Raw genomic sequence first — 13841 nt, 5'->3', positions numbered from 1 at the left:
CCATGCCTTGCTCCCATGCAGTGGCATCCTACACGAGGCATTGGGAAGCTCCTAGGGGAGGAGGGATAACTCAAAGCATGTCAGAGTTGCCCCTCTAGGAAAAAAAAGAATAACAGAGTTGGAAGGGGCTTTGGAGGTCTTCCAGTCCAACCCCTGTTCAAGCAGGAAACTCTATACCATTCTGGACAAATGGTTGTCCGATCTCTTAAGACCCTTCAGTAAAGGAGCACCCTCAACGTCTGGAGGCAAGCTGTTCCATTGGTCAATTGTTCTTGCTATCAGGAAATATCTCTTCCTTCGACAATTTAGATGAGGGGATAAAAGGGGAGCTCATCAAATTTGCAGACAACACCAAGCTTGGGGGGAATCGCTAACACTAGATGATACTCAAGAACCTGAAGGATCTTGATAGGCTGAACCCTGGGCCCTACCTATCTAACAAAATGAAAGTAAGTGGAGAGAAAAGTAAGGTTTTATACTCAGGCAAGAAAAATCAAGTGTACAGATATAGAATAGGTGGCACCTGGCTCAACAATAGTAACTGCGAGAGGGATGTTGGAATCCTAGTGGACAATCACTTAAATATGAGTCAGCCGTGTAGCTGCCAACACAGCCAATGCAGTCTTGGGTTGCATCAACAGAGGGATAGCATCAAGATCACATGAAGTGCTGGTACAGCTTTGTACTGCGCTGTAAGACTCTGAAATACCGCATCCATTTCTGATCAGCACGATACAAAAAAAGATGCTGAAACTCTAGAAAAGGTGCAGAGAAGAGCAACAAAGATGTTAAGGGGTCTGGAAGCTGAACCAGAGGATAAACGATTGAAGGACCTAGGTATGTCTATTGTAACAAAGAGAAGGAACAGGGGAGGCTTGATAGCAGTCTTCCAGTACTTCTCCTCTCAGAGAAGAGGGGGTTGACTTATTCTCTCGAGTACCTGAGGGCAGGATAAGATTATCAGAGAATCAACCTAGAACTAAGGATAAATTTCCTGATGGTGGGACTAATTAATCAATGGAACAGCTTGCCTCCAGAAATTGTGGGTGCTTCCTCACTGGAGGCTTTTAGGAAAAGATTGGACAGCCATTTGTCTGAAATGATATAAGAGTCTCCTGCTCAAGCAGGAGGTCAGACTGGAAGACCTCCAAGGTGCCTTCCAACCCTGTTTCTGTATATGCTATGTTGTAATTGCAGAGAAGCTGGTATATCGATTGAAGCTTCATCGTTTTGGTTCTGGCATTAAAGAAAATTGAGGTGCTAGGTTTAGTCATTTTAAGCAAGACTAAAATACATACGAGTGCCTTTATGCTTCACTGTATTGAGAGGGGACATCTTGTTCTGTGCACTCTTTCGTGAACACGGCAGTGGTTTGCTAATCCTAGTTAGTGTGTGGCTGGAATTCACAGCCAAGGTTTGACAGATATAATTGCTGTCCTAATTGTCATCCGTACCAAGGATGGCCTACCTCTGATTTATCATTTCAGTCCAATTCTCTCAAGCGGCAAAGTCCTGCTGGTTGGAGTTGGCTATGCAAACAACCACTCCTTGTCTACATGGAGAAAGAAGGAGGCAGTAGGTCTGAAATACTGAGTTACTTGCAAGATGTGCAACTCCCACCCTGTACCGGCTGCCCCTTTCTATTGGAAGAAAACCTGGTTGTCGGGCTGGAAATCTCAGGAGTCATTCCAGGTGGAAGGTGAAACATGCTTCTGTGCTCTCCCCCCGTCCCCAAAAGAAATCAGGGCCATAAACTGGGAGTGCCTTCTGCTTCTGATTAGCTTAAGGATATGAAAAGGCCTCTTTCAGTGAAGGTTTGCTTTAATTAAACATAATCCCTTCAGCAATTGCAAGCATTTGCCGGTTGCCAAAGTTGGGATTTTCCTCCTTCAGGCAAAATGTCAAGACTAAAGATGGAGAAGGAGAATGGTTGCAAGAGTCCACTGAAAACTCTCAATAAATTTAAGTAAATAATATGGGAAGGCAGCCACATCCCTTGAGAAAACATCTTGGGGTGGGAAATTCCTGCTCCCTCCATGGTGGTGCAACTCTGAAACCTGGGGAGCCAGAGAATCTCTTCCCAGAAACACTTTGGGAGTTCTTTGCTGGTCTTCTTATTCATCTGGAACTGTTTCTCAACTCCGGCAGTTTCCAAATGTGTGGACTTCAACTCCCAGAATTCCACAACCAGCATCTGGAGGGGCCAGAGTGTGTCCAACGACGTGGTCTGGCTGAAAGCTGTACTGCTCCAACGGGCGTGGATAGGCGCTCCCTCCAGTGGCCTCTGCAGTGGCTGTCTCTTTGTTGTCCGACTTGATGGAGTCTGGGCCAGTGGGCAAGGTGCAGATTGAATCCAGCCCAGCAAAAAGCTTCTAAGGAACTTGGGAACTATCTTTTTGTCTGAATTTGGGGTGTTTTAAGGCATCCTGACCCTGCTTCTGGAGGTTCTGGCTTGCTCTGGTTTCCATTTGTCTTAGTGGAGCACATCAGTCCAGAGCATGGCAGAGATTTCCACAGACTTTATGTTGCAGGAAGTGTTTCTGGCTCCACTGAACAAACTGCTCATCAGGTCTGGTGCCTTTTTCATTCCATCCTGAGAACAACTGTTCAGTCACGCCTTTCTTCTTTCTGACCATACATCCTTCAAGGTTCAGATTGGGCAAAACCTGGCTCAAAAACAGTAACTGTGAGAGGGACCTTGGAGTCCCACTTAAACATGAGCCAGCAGTGTGGGGCAGCAGCCAAAAAAACTAATACAATTCTTGGTTGTATAAACAGAGACATAGACTCAAAATCACATGAAGTATTAGTACCGCTTAAAGACGAGGTGGTCAACTTATTTTCTAAAGCACCAAAAGGCAAGACAATGGATGGAAGCCGCCATCTGCGCATTGTAAGCTGCCCTGAATCTCCGGAGAAGGGCGGCATATAAATCAAAATAATAATAATAATAATAATAATAATAATAATAATAATAATAATAAATAAATAAAAAAAATAAAAAACGTTTGCAGTGCAAAAGCCCTCACTTATCTGCAAGACCTGGGAATGGATGTTTTGGTTTTCCTTCAGCTATTGTCCTGCCCCAGCCTGGGTGCAAGGGGCAGGTTTCAAAACCCATCACTACTGGTTCACTCGTGGGCATGGGTGCACACGCGTGACACTTCTGCACATGCGCAGAAGCATCTGGGTGGGTGGGTGGAGCCTCCCACTGCTGCCTCTACCGGTTCACCCGAACCGGTAGCAACCCACCACTGCTGGGTACCCTCCAGATGTGTAGACTGTAGTGCCCAGAATTCACCAACCCACCTGGCCAGTGCTGGGAATCTAGAAGGTATCCAGGTCTCCTTTCAGAGAGAGAATCATGATTTGTTGGAGGGCGGGCAGGGGGGAAAAGGTTGGGTCTGTTTCATGGAAAAGCTACTAGGGCCCCTTAGACTGCCATAAGCCAGTAATAATTAGCCATAGTATATTGTATACACGATTGGCTGAGGGTCAGAAAACTTTGAGTCATAAATCAAGGTCATGCAACATGGTAGGCGGAAGAGTGAGAACTGTGCCTGGATTCTCTCTAGGCCAGGGGTGTCAAACTCAAGGCTTAAATCTGGCTTGGAAATATCAAAGGACTGGCCTGCGGTGCCTCTGCCGGCCAAAACGGGCCGTGGGGAGGGGCATTTTCAGCCGGGGAGGTTGAAAACGAGGCATGGGGGAGGGGGCGCACGCCCTCCCACGCCCCCTTTTGGCTGGCAAAGTGCTGCAGGAGGCATCCGTCCCGGCTCCCTCCCATTCTGCTCCCCCCTGCTGGCCTGCGGAGGAGAACCACAATGCTGATCCGGCCCTTGAAGAAATCCAGTTTGATACCCCTGCTCCAGGCCTTTGAGGGTGAATTGGTGGGTGGGTGCTGATATATGCTCTGAACTAGAAGCCTGTTTGCACCACAAAGGACCTACTTTTAATTGGGGTCAAACTCTTGTAGCTCTCCTTCCTTCCCTCTAACACTCTTGCCCTGGCTGTCCAATAGAAGACCTCATTTGGCTTCTCTTCCTGAGGGCAATTCTTTGATAAAATGAAGGGTAAAACTTAGGAAGAACAGTTGCAGGAATTGGGTATGTCTAGTCTAGTGAAAAGAAGGAGTAGAATGGAATAGAATAGAATTCTTTATTGGCCAAGTGTGATTGGACACACAAGGAATTTGTCTTTGGTGCATATGCTCTCAGGGTACATAAAAGACAAGATACACTCACCAAGAATCACAGGGCACAACACCCTGTGGGTGTAGGAGAAGGGGTAACATGCTAGCAGTCTTCCAGTATTTGTGGGGCTGCCCCAAAGAAGAGGTGGTCAACCTATTCTTCAAAGCACCAGAAGGCAGGACAAGAAACAATGGATGGAAACTAACTAAGGAGAGAAGCAACCTAGAACTAAGGAGAAACTTCCTAATAGTGAGAACAATCAATCAGATGAACAAGTTGCCTTCAGAAGTTGTGGCTGCTTCAATACTGGAAGCTTTCAAGAAGAGACTAGGCAACCCTTTGTCTAAAATGGTACAAGATCTCCTGCTTGAGCAGGAGGTTGGACTAGAAAACCTCCAAGGTCTCTTCCAATTCTGTTATTCTGATAGTTCATCTGCTTGTATATAAATAAATTGTGGGTTTAAAAAGCCAAGAGGTTTAACTTTTGGTCAGGTTGTAACCTGCCCTATGAGACTAGTATGGATTGTGTTTTTGAATGCCATAATCCTGGCATAGGACCCCCAGCACAAATAATAGTATGCAACTTTCTCAGTCGCCCATCCTGGTTTTCTGGGAGAGGCAAATGGTTTAGAAAACCTTTGGAAAAGAGCAGTGATAGTTCTGGAAACTTGTATAGCCTTAAAAACAGTGGCTGGAGGTTGGATCTGGCCTGGGACCAGAGCTTCCCAGCCCCACCAACTTCAAGATGTGTGCACTTTAACATAGTTCTGGCAGTTGAGGCTCATACATCTGGAAGTTGTTGAGGTTAAGAAATATTAATCTAGACTATATGTACAAATTAGGGCCCTGGAACAATCTTGGGTCCTTCTAGAAGTTGTCGCCTAATTGTGATTTTTAATCTGGCAGAAGGGAGAGTTACTAAAGGAATTATTCTAATTTACTCTTGATTTACTCTTAATTTGATTCAGTTTATTTTTGGTTGTTCTGGTTCCATTCAGTTTTGTAGAGCATTTATCTGTAAGGTGGATCCAAAATGTCAGGTTGGGTTTTTGCGTAAAGCCCATTTAGGGTTCATGCATCATGTGAAACCCTAACTCAGTTTGGTTTGAACTAAGAGAGCTGAGTTTCTAGCTTAGCATGTAGCAGGAATGCCACAGCATCTTTGGTTGAATTAGTCAATTCTTTAGAGAGCAGGATGCTGAAGGTGAGTCTTTGCCAGGCACGGGAGAGGGAAAATGATGGCAGTCACATTTATTTTATCTAATTCATCATATTTGTGCAACTTACAATGTCTAATTTCATGTTATGATGAGCTCTGATGCTCGGGCAATAGAACCTTTCTTGACAATTTCTGGAATCAAGTTATCCCTGCAAGCGGCCTCTCGTGTGCATTGGCACAGTGGCAACTGCGGGCCTTCGGGCTGCTGTGCTCTTGGGGGAACCGAATGGCTTTCTGGGTTGTTTTTTCTGCCCCCTCCTGCCTGTTTTCCTGCACAAGGGCTCAAGAGGCAGAGGGCTACATTTGGGTCCTTTATAGAAGTACAAGGGCCATCTGCTTGGAGAAGGCAGGCAGGTGCTGCCACCAGAGGCTGCATTTAACTTTACCAGATACTGTAGATGAAACACTCAGCAGGAATCCAACCACAAGCTTTTCTCTTGATTGCCGGGGTTGCTGGTGAAGAAGACAGGACAGCACCCCGTCTTTTCCCTTTGTTCCCTCCACATCGCTTGGTCTCAGGGTTGGAGCTCAGGCCGCTCCCTCGGCTCAGCTCTTCTGCAAGGGGGCAGGTGACTCTCTCTGCTTTCATCCCAGGGAAACGCCCACCCCCCCCACCACACAAACGGCCAGAGAAGCCTGATATAAGGGTCGGCTTGGTGTTTAGGACGTCTTTCTGAGCCCCAACCAGAGGTGTTGGGGTTGCATTCCAAAGAGCTGTTCCTTTTCACTGAAATAGAACCCTAGAGTGGTGGGGATAAACCTCTGTTTTAGGAAGCAGAAGGAAGTTTGGGCAGGCTCCATTTCACGACTATTTAGCGTGGTTGTTATAATAATAGAGAAAAACAGTGTTTCTAAGGAGGACCTTCTGCAATGTTGATTCCAAAATACACAATTGCAGCTTTTGAATGAACCTCTGCAGGGTATGTCTTTATATTGCTTTAAATATTTCATTGCACAAAGAGCTTTTGGGCAAGCTGTCCTGTGGAAATTGCATTGGAAATAATCTGTGGCCTGATTTTTTTGGAGAGAAGTTGAAAAGAAAAGGAGATGGATAAGGTTTTGGAACTCCAAAGAAGCCTTTGCGTTTGCCCATTAAAAGCTTAAGTACAACCCAATAAATGGTGAATGGGCTGCTCTCTCCCCCCCCCCAACGTGTTAGACTTTGAGTCCTTCCCATAAGTTGCCCATTGTTTGGCTTGTGGATTGGGACCTATGGAAGGTGAAATCGTGCCTGGAAGGGCTTATATAGGGCGTGTTACTATTTTTCACTGTTGATGGCTGCCTCCTCCTTTATCCTTCAGGCTGTTCCACTCTTTTGAACTCTCCTCCCTCTAAGGCATCAGAATCTTTTCTGTAACCTGGGGGTGGATATGACTTCCTAGTAACTGTAATGCTATCGGTTCCCCCTATTTTTCAACCCAACACCCCCCCCCCCTTAATCAGTATGGAAGGCTTACCCAGATGACTTCTTGCCCTTTGAGAGATGTGAAAAACATCTTGGAAACATGGTCTCTGCCCAGTTGTGTGAAGTTCTCAGCCTGCCTCCTGGAGAACATAAACAGTGGCATGTCTGGATCCCAGTTGCCTGGTTGTCACTCTGAGCTACGTTCCCAATAGTGGTGCTGCCATTTTTAGTTAAGGGATTGTCTTGTAGCTAAGATTGTGTTTTGTGGGGTGTGCTGGGTTTTTAATGGATTTCTCCTACTAATTCCAGATTAGTGTGAGAGTGACCACCATGGATGCGGAGTTGGAATTTGCCATTCAGCCCAATACAACGGGGAAACAGCTCTTTGATCAGGTAAGGCGGCTGGACAGGAATCATGGACTGTGTCATTTAGAAGGCCTTGTTGGATTGTCCTCCTCAAATCTGCCCTGGTCAGATCCCCTCGAGGGCCCTGGGTTGAGTTCTGGCACTACCACAGTTCACAAAGAACAACAAATTGAATGACTCCAGAGGCTTCTAAGGCTTCTAAGATGATGAATCTGGAAATGAAATCCTGTGAGGAGGACTAGAGAAGAAAGACAGGAGAGATGCAAAAGCATTCTTTAACTCTCTCTGAAGGTTTCTCATGCAGAAGAGGGAGTAGATTCGTTCTCTGTCCACCCAGAGGGCAGAACCAGAAGCAGAAATTGCAGGGAAGGACTGCCAAAATGATGGAGGCTCCAGAAACCAAATTCTGTGGTTAGAAGTTCTGAGTATGTTTAGCCTACAGGAGAAAGGACTTAGAAGAGAAAGATGATAGCAGTCTTCAAACATGGGAAGCATTGTCATGTAGAGGAAGACGTGAACTTATTCTCTGTTGCCTCTGAGAGGAGGATCAGGGCCGATGGGTTACAATTGGGGGAAGGAGCCTCAGGCTAGACATCATGAGGGGCATCCTAAAGCCGTTTCAGCCAGCAGGATGGCTGCCCTGTTAATTGATGAGTTCTCCTTGCTAGAAGTGTCCAAACAGAGGCTTGATGCTCATTGGTCAGAGATCCAGGTATTGAACTTGGACTAGGATGCTATAATTTTGTCATATGCTAAATCCATGTTAATAAACACAATGGCAGGGCTCGGTTAGTATGTTTTACCCAAATAACCGTATACCTGGCTACGTTGCTGAGCCGGGGCCCCGGAATGCATTAAGAGTCCCATTCCCTGGCTATCTGGGCTGCTATGTATATTTACTTTGGATGTTTCTTTTGTTTCTATTGTTTTAAAATGTTATTAGTATTTTGACTGTAATATATTTTTTGACTTGTAAGCCACCCAGAATCCCTGACCAAGATGGGCAGCTATAGGAATTGAATGAATGATTGATTCATTGAATGAATGAATGAATGAATGTTCTAATGTAAAGGAGTAGCTCATAACTTAGATGAAGGCAATGCTGGGGTTTTCACAACATACTGGACCAAAAACTTATCTATTTTACCCCAGTGGAGCATCCATGGAGAGCCAGAAGTATAAACATGAATGTGAACTTGTGTCAAACTTTCCTAATTCTCTATAGAATAATCAACGGGCTTGTCAGAGCTATCAAATGTGCTGTTGGATCCAAGAGTCTTTAGCAAGTATCTGCTAAAAAGTGACTGAGGGATGAATTGGGACTTCAGCTGTTTGAAACAAAACTCCACTGGTTGAAAAGGACTCCAGAGATAGAATAGAATAACAGAGTTGGAAGGGACCTTGGAGGTCTTCTAGTCCAACCCCCTGCCCAGGCAGGAAATCCTCACCACTTCAGACAAATGATTATCCAACATCTTCTTAAAAATTTCCAGTGTTGGGGCATTCACAACTTCTGCAGGCAAGTTGTTCCACTTATTAATTGTTCTAACTGTCAGGAAATTCCTCCTTAGTTCTAAATTGCTTCTCTTCTTGATTAGTTTCCACCCATTGCTTCTTGTCCAGCCCTCAGGTGCTTTGGGGAATAGCTTGACTCCCTATTCTTTGTGGCAGCCCCTGAGATATTGGAACTCTGCTATCATGTCTCCCCTGGTCCTTCTTTTCATTAAAGTAGACATACCCAGTTCCTGCAACCATGTTTTAGCCTCCAGGCCCCTAATCATCTTTGTTGCTCTTCTCTGCACTCTTTCTAGAGTCTCCACATTTTTTTTACATTGTGGCGACCAAAACTGAATGCAGATCCTGGGTTTTCTCTGAGGGTCCCCTGAACAGTTTGCTTTTGCTCCAAGACCAACTTGCTTTGGAGGAGGTTTTGCTGCTTCGGCTTCTGTGCTGCTTCTTCTTCTTGCCTGGAGAGGCACCTGGGGAGGGGAGGGGAGGGAGGGGAGGGGGAGGAGAACACAGGCAGCAGGAGGTCATTTGTGCAGAGATGTCACCCACTTGTGTCATTAGCTTGATGGCTTGTAACGGGTGTCACTGCAAGGACCCAAGTTAGTGTAATAGGTTTGTGTCTGTGCGGTTTCTGTGTCTACATTGTGTCTGTGTCTCAATTTAGTGACCATCGACAGATCGTCGACAGACCTACCCAAAAGGTACTTATAACCTGGATTTGAAGTTCTGACATGTGCTCCTCCCCTCTGTGGTGACATGACTACATTTTGGGTAAACCCAAACCAGTCTTACAGCCATCAGCAGCATCCTGAGTTCCTGTGGCTGAGTTTTATGACGTTTCTGCCAGAAACCAGATTTACATCTCACTTAATGACTGCTACATTTTGTAAAAAGCACTGCAAGGAAAGTGATAAAAATCAGATATGGTCGCATGATGATCCCCTTAACAATCATCGTGACTTATGACCATAATTGCATAAATTGAGGATACCTGCACACCGTATCTACCTGTATTTTGTATATACTGCATCATTAAACTTACCTGCAAGATAACCTCCTTCTGAGTGACTAAATCCTAACTCTGATGGAGCCACAAAAGTAGGTCTGGAGTGAGCTGAGACCTGAGTAGCTTAATTCTGCGAGGGGGCAGCTGGGTCAGCAGGACTAAAGAAACAGGGTTAAGGAGCTTAGATTCATTCCAATTCCATAATCTTTGTAAATGCAGTGACTTCTGTTCCATTAGATATCTTCCAGAGGGGCAGCCGCGTCCTTTGTAGCAAAAAGAACGTTTTTGGGGTGCCACGTCATGATCACTTATATGAAAGGTTATGTTGTTTTGTTAGTTGCGAAGTCATGTCTGACTCATCGCGACCCCATGGGCAACGTTCCTCCAGGCCTTCCTGTCCACTATCATCCTCTGGAGTCCATTGAAGCTCACACCTGCTGCTTCAGTGACTCCATCCAGCCACCTTGTTCTCTGTTGTCTCCTTCTTTTGCCCCCAATCTTTCCCAGCATTAGGCTCTTCCCCAGGGAGTCCTTCCTTCTCATTAGGTGGCCAAAGTATTTGAGTTTCATCTTCGGGATCCGGCCTTCTAAAGAGCAGTCAGGGTTGATCTCCTCTAGGACTGACCGGTTGGATCGCCTTGCAGTCCAAGGGACTCTCAGGAGTCTTCTCCAGCACCAGAATTCAAAGGCCTCCATTCTTTGGCGCTCAGCCTTTCGTATGGTCCAACTTTCACAGCCAGACATTGCAACTGGGAAGACCATAGCCTTGACTATACGCATTTTTGTTGGCAGGGTGATGTCTCTGCTTTTTAGTATGCTGTCTAGGTTTGCCATAGCTTTCCTCGCCAGGAGCAAGCGTCTTTTAATTTCTTGGCTGCAGTCCCTATCTGTGGTGATCTTGGAGCCCAGGAAAATAAAATCTGTTACTACCTTCATTTCTTCCCCATCTATTTGCCAGGAATTGAGAGGGCCGGATGCCATGATCTTAGTTTTCTTAATGTTGAGTTTCAAGCCAACTTTTGCACTTTCCTCCTTCACCCACATCAAGAGGCTCTTTAGTTCCTCTTCGCTTTCTGCCATTAGAGTGGTATCGTCTGCATATCTACGGTTGTTGATATTTCTCCCGGCTATCTTAACTCCGACTTTTGATACATCTAGCCCTGCCTTTCTCATGATGTGCTCTGCATATAAGTTAAATAGCCAGGGCAACAATATACAGCCTTGCCGGACTCCTTTCCCAATTTTGAACCAATCAGTGGTTCCGTGTCCAGTTCTCACTGTTGCTTCTTGACCTGCATATAGGTTTCTCAAGAGACAAATAAGATGGTCTGGTACTCCCAACTCTTTAAGAACTTGCCACAATTCGTTGTGATCCATACAATCAAAGGCTTTAGCATAGTATGGAAGCTCATATATTGCTTATATATTCCTTATATGGAGGAATCCTCAGCTGATAAAAATGGTTCAGTGTAGTTTATGACTTTAAACCCAGAGACTTTTTTTTCTTAAGAAATTGGTCTTGGGATGTTTCCAGTGATGAAATGGTTCCATGCCCTGAAAATGGACGCATTTTACTTTTCATAGCTTCCCTCATTTGGCTGCCCTTCCTCTGCTTCTGACAGCCGCAACCATCTTCAACTAGTCCTCAGGTTACCATAGCAACTGGGACCAGAATTTTTCACACTAAGCCTTGCGGTCATAAAGCAAGACGTCAGGTCACCTCCGCATGGCTCACTAGTGGCCGTCCCAGCAGGCCCTGCAGCCGTGATTAAGCGAGGACCGCACAGGTCGTTAAGCAAGAGCCTCTCGTGACCACCCCGTGGGAAGAGGTGTGGGAGCCTTTTCCAGGCAGGCTGGTAGGCCTTACAACACTTCACTCAGTGATGGTCCAAAGTCTCAAGGGCACTGAAAAAAGCAGCTTATGACCGTTTTTCACACTTATGACCGTTATAGCATCCCCAGCCACATGAGGGGAACAACATGGGGCCTTCCCCACTGAGCAAGCAGGCTGCCCATGGCGATTCTAACCATGAGACACTGCAGCTGCCCTAAGGCCCACCTGGTTGCCCAGCGCTCCACCTGACACGACAGCAGGGATGGTGCGACGGCCAGAACTTTGAGGACCTGTCGTAAGCTGCCCTGGGACAACGCCGTCATAACCCTGAAGGGTTGCTGAACGAGTGAGCGGTCTTACCCTGAGGATCACAATATGTTTTTAATAGTACGATAGCCCCAGCATAGTAGGTACTCCACTTCCCTAATTGCAAAAGCATTTTTTAATATGCTGAAGATGATTTCCTGGATTTAAACCCAGCTGAAGCCGGAAGAGCCTTGATGGCTGCATTCATCCATGTCTCTCTGGAGGGAATCATTAATGAGCGTGGTCTTGTGATCCCAAAGAATCTGCTAGTGATCTGCTAGTTGGGATCTTGCAAAGAATCCACTTTCACGTATCCTGCCTTGAGCAGGGGGTTGGACTAGAAGACGTCCACGGTCCCTTTTCAGCCTTGCAATTCTTTAATTCTGTGAGCCTGAAGTCGGGTGTGCCTGGCTTAGGAGCCAGCAAAGGAGCCGAGAGCTCTCCTGGCAGGCCTTCCCTGGGCAGACCCCAAAGGATCCCTTGGGGCACTTGATCGCCCCTCTTTCAGGGCAATATTGTTCGGGCTTGCATACTTGATTGCCTCTTTGCTTTGGGCTTCCGACGTATCTGTCACTTCCATAACTGAAGCCCCTCAATAGCTATAAAAAATATAGTCGAGCTCAACTCCTGGTGACTTTGTGGAAAATGTCCCGGGGCATCATTGAAAGGGTGCAGAAGTGCTGTGTCATTGCCTCCTCCTGGAAAAAGTATTTTGACTTTTGGAATTTCCTGGTGTCTCCCATCCAACCCTAACCAGGCCCGACCCTGCTTAGTTTTCCAGCCTAGGGAGGAACAGCTGCCTCTGCTGCAGGCATCCCCGGATATGTCTGGAGTACATTTTAATCTGGTGGTTGCATTTATCTCATCTTTTTCAATATTAGCTTTATTGTTTGGCCTGCAATTTATTGGGGGTGTGTGCATTTTTATATATTATATATATAAACATTTATATTATAAATGAATATACTTAATAGTATACATTATAAATAGCTACTTACACACACACACACACACATATATATATACCCTGTTTCCCCCAAAATAAGACCTCCCTTGATAATAAGCCCAATTGGGCTTTTGAGCACATGGCAATAAGGCCAAGCACTTATTTCAGGGTTCAAAAAAAAATAAGACAGGGTCTTATTTTCGGGGAAACACAGTATTTATATATTATTTTGCATATTTATTAGCTGTGGTGTGTGTATTAGTAGGAAAGCAGGTATAAATGCAATGGGTGACTAAAAGTTAAAAACAACCTATAAGGGAGGGGAATGTGACCTTCAAGTCTCCTCCGTGGGGTTTTCCCTCAGAGACCGGCAAAAGGAGTTGCTCAAAATGTGCCCACTCCACCCCACCCCCACCCCCACCCCCAACAATACATGCAACAGAAGAAAAAGAATTCCCAGAGCTACCAAGGAAAGTTTGGCTTAACCTGGACAGAAAGAGCCCTCGCGGACTTCATTGGAAAAGAGCCTCCTGCGTGTTATCCAAGGGAGCCTTGTTGGAAACGTCTGTTGAGGCTGTGATGCTGGAGATGGCGAGGCACCTGCTTGGACCCCTTGGCACTCTTGGGATCCAGCGCCTCACCTGGGGAGCCTTTCTGGGTTGGCCCAGATGGTGCTAAAGTGCATGGAGCAATATTTCTCAACCTTGACAGTTTGAAGATGGGTGATGTCAGCTCCCCAAATTCCCCAGCCACCAGGCTTGAAGTCCGGACATCTTAAAGCAGGCCAGGTTGAGAAATCGTGGAGCATTTCCCATCTATGTCAGCTTCCCACAAGGGAGAGATCTGGACCAGGAATACCTTGGCTGTTCCTCCCCTGCGGACCTCTCTTGAGAAGTGCCAGGTTGCCTCCAGAGCCTGGCTGAGATTGGACAGCAGGGCTGCCTGGCTCAAGGGAGCTGGGCCTCAGGCGGAGGGTGGCGTCTTCCGAGGAAGGGCCAGGGATCCTTTTACCAGGCTGTAGATAAATCATCTAATCTGCTCTTTCTCTAATGTAACT

The 13841-nt window shown here is 46.1% G+C and overlaps 1 protein-coding gene across 1 annotated transcript in view; it reads left to right on the top strand.

The window, feature by feature from the left end:
- The window catches only part of MSN (moesin), a 60283-nt gene that overhangs the window by 24918 nt on the left and 21524 nt on the right, over nucleotides 1–13841 (top strand). Inside the window, exon 2 of the mRNA XM_034435170.2 lies at nucleotides 7127–7210. Coding sequence (XP_034291061.1) covers nucleotides 7127–7210 — 84 coding nt within the window. The remainder of the gene's footprint in view (nucleotides 1–7126; nucleotides 7211–13841) is intronic.

Source organism: Pantherophis guttatus, chromosome 12 (assembly GCF_059756535.1).
Source record: "Pantherophis guttatus breed Tessera chromosome 12, ASM5975653v1, whole genome shotgun sequence".
NCBI lineage: Eukaryota > Metazoa > Chordata > Lepidosauria > Squamata > Colubridae > Pantherophis > Pantherophis guttatus.
The sequence above is the reverse complement of the archived record's forward strand: the minus strand, read 5'-3'. Positions and strand labels throughout refer to the sequence as shown.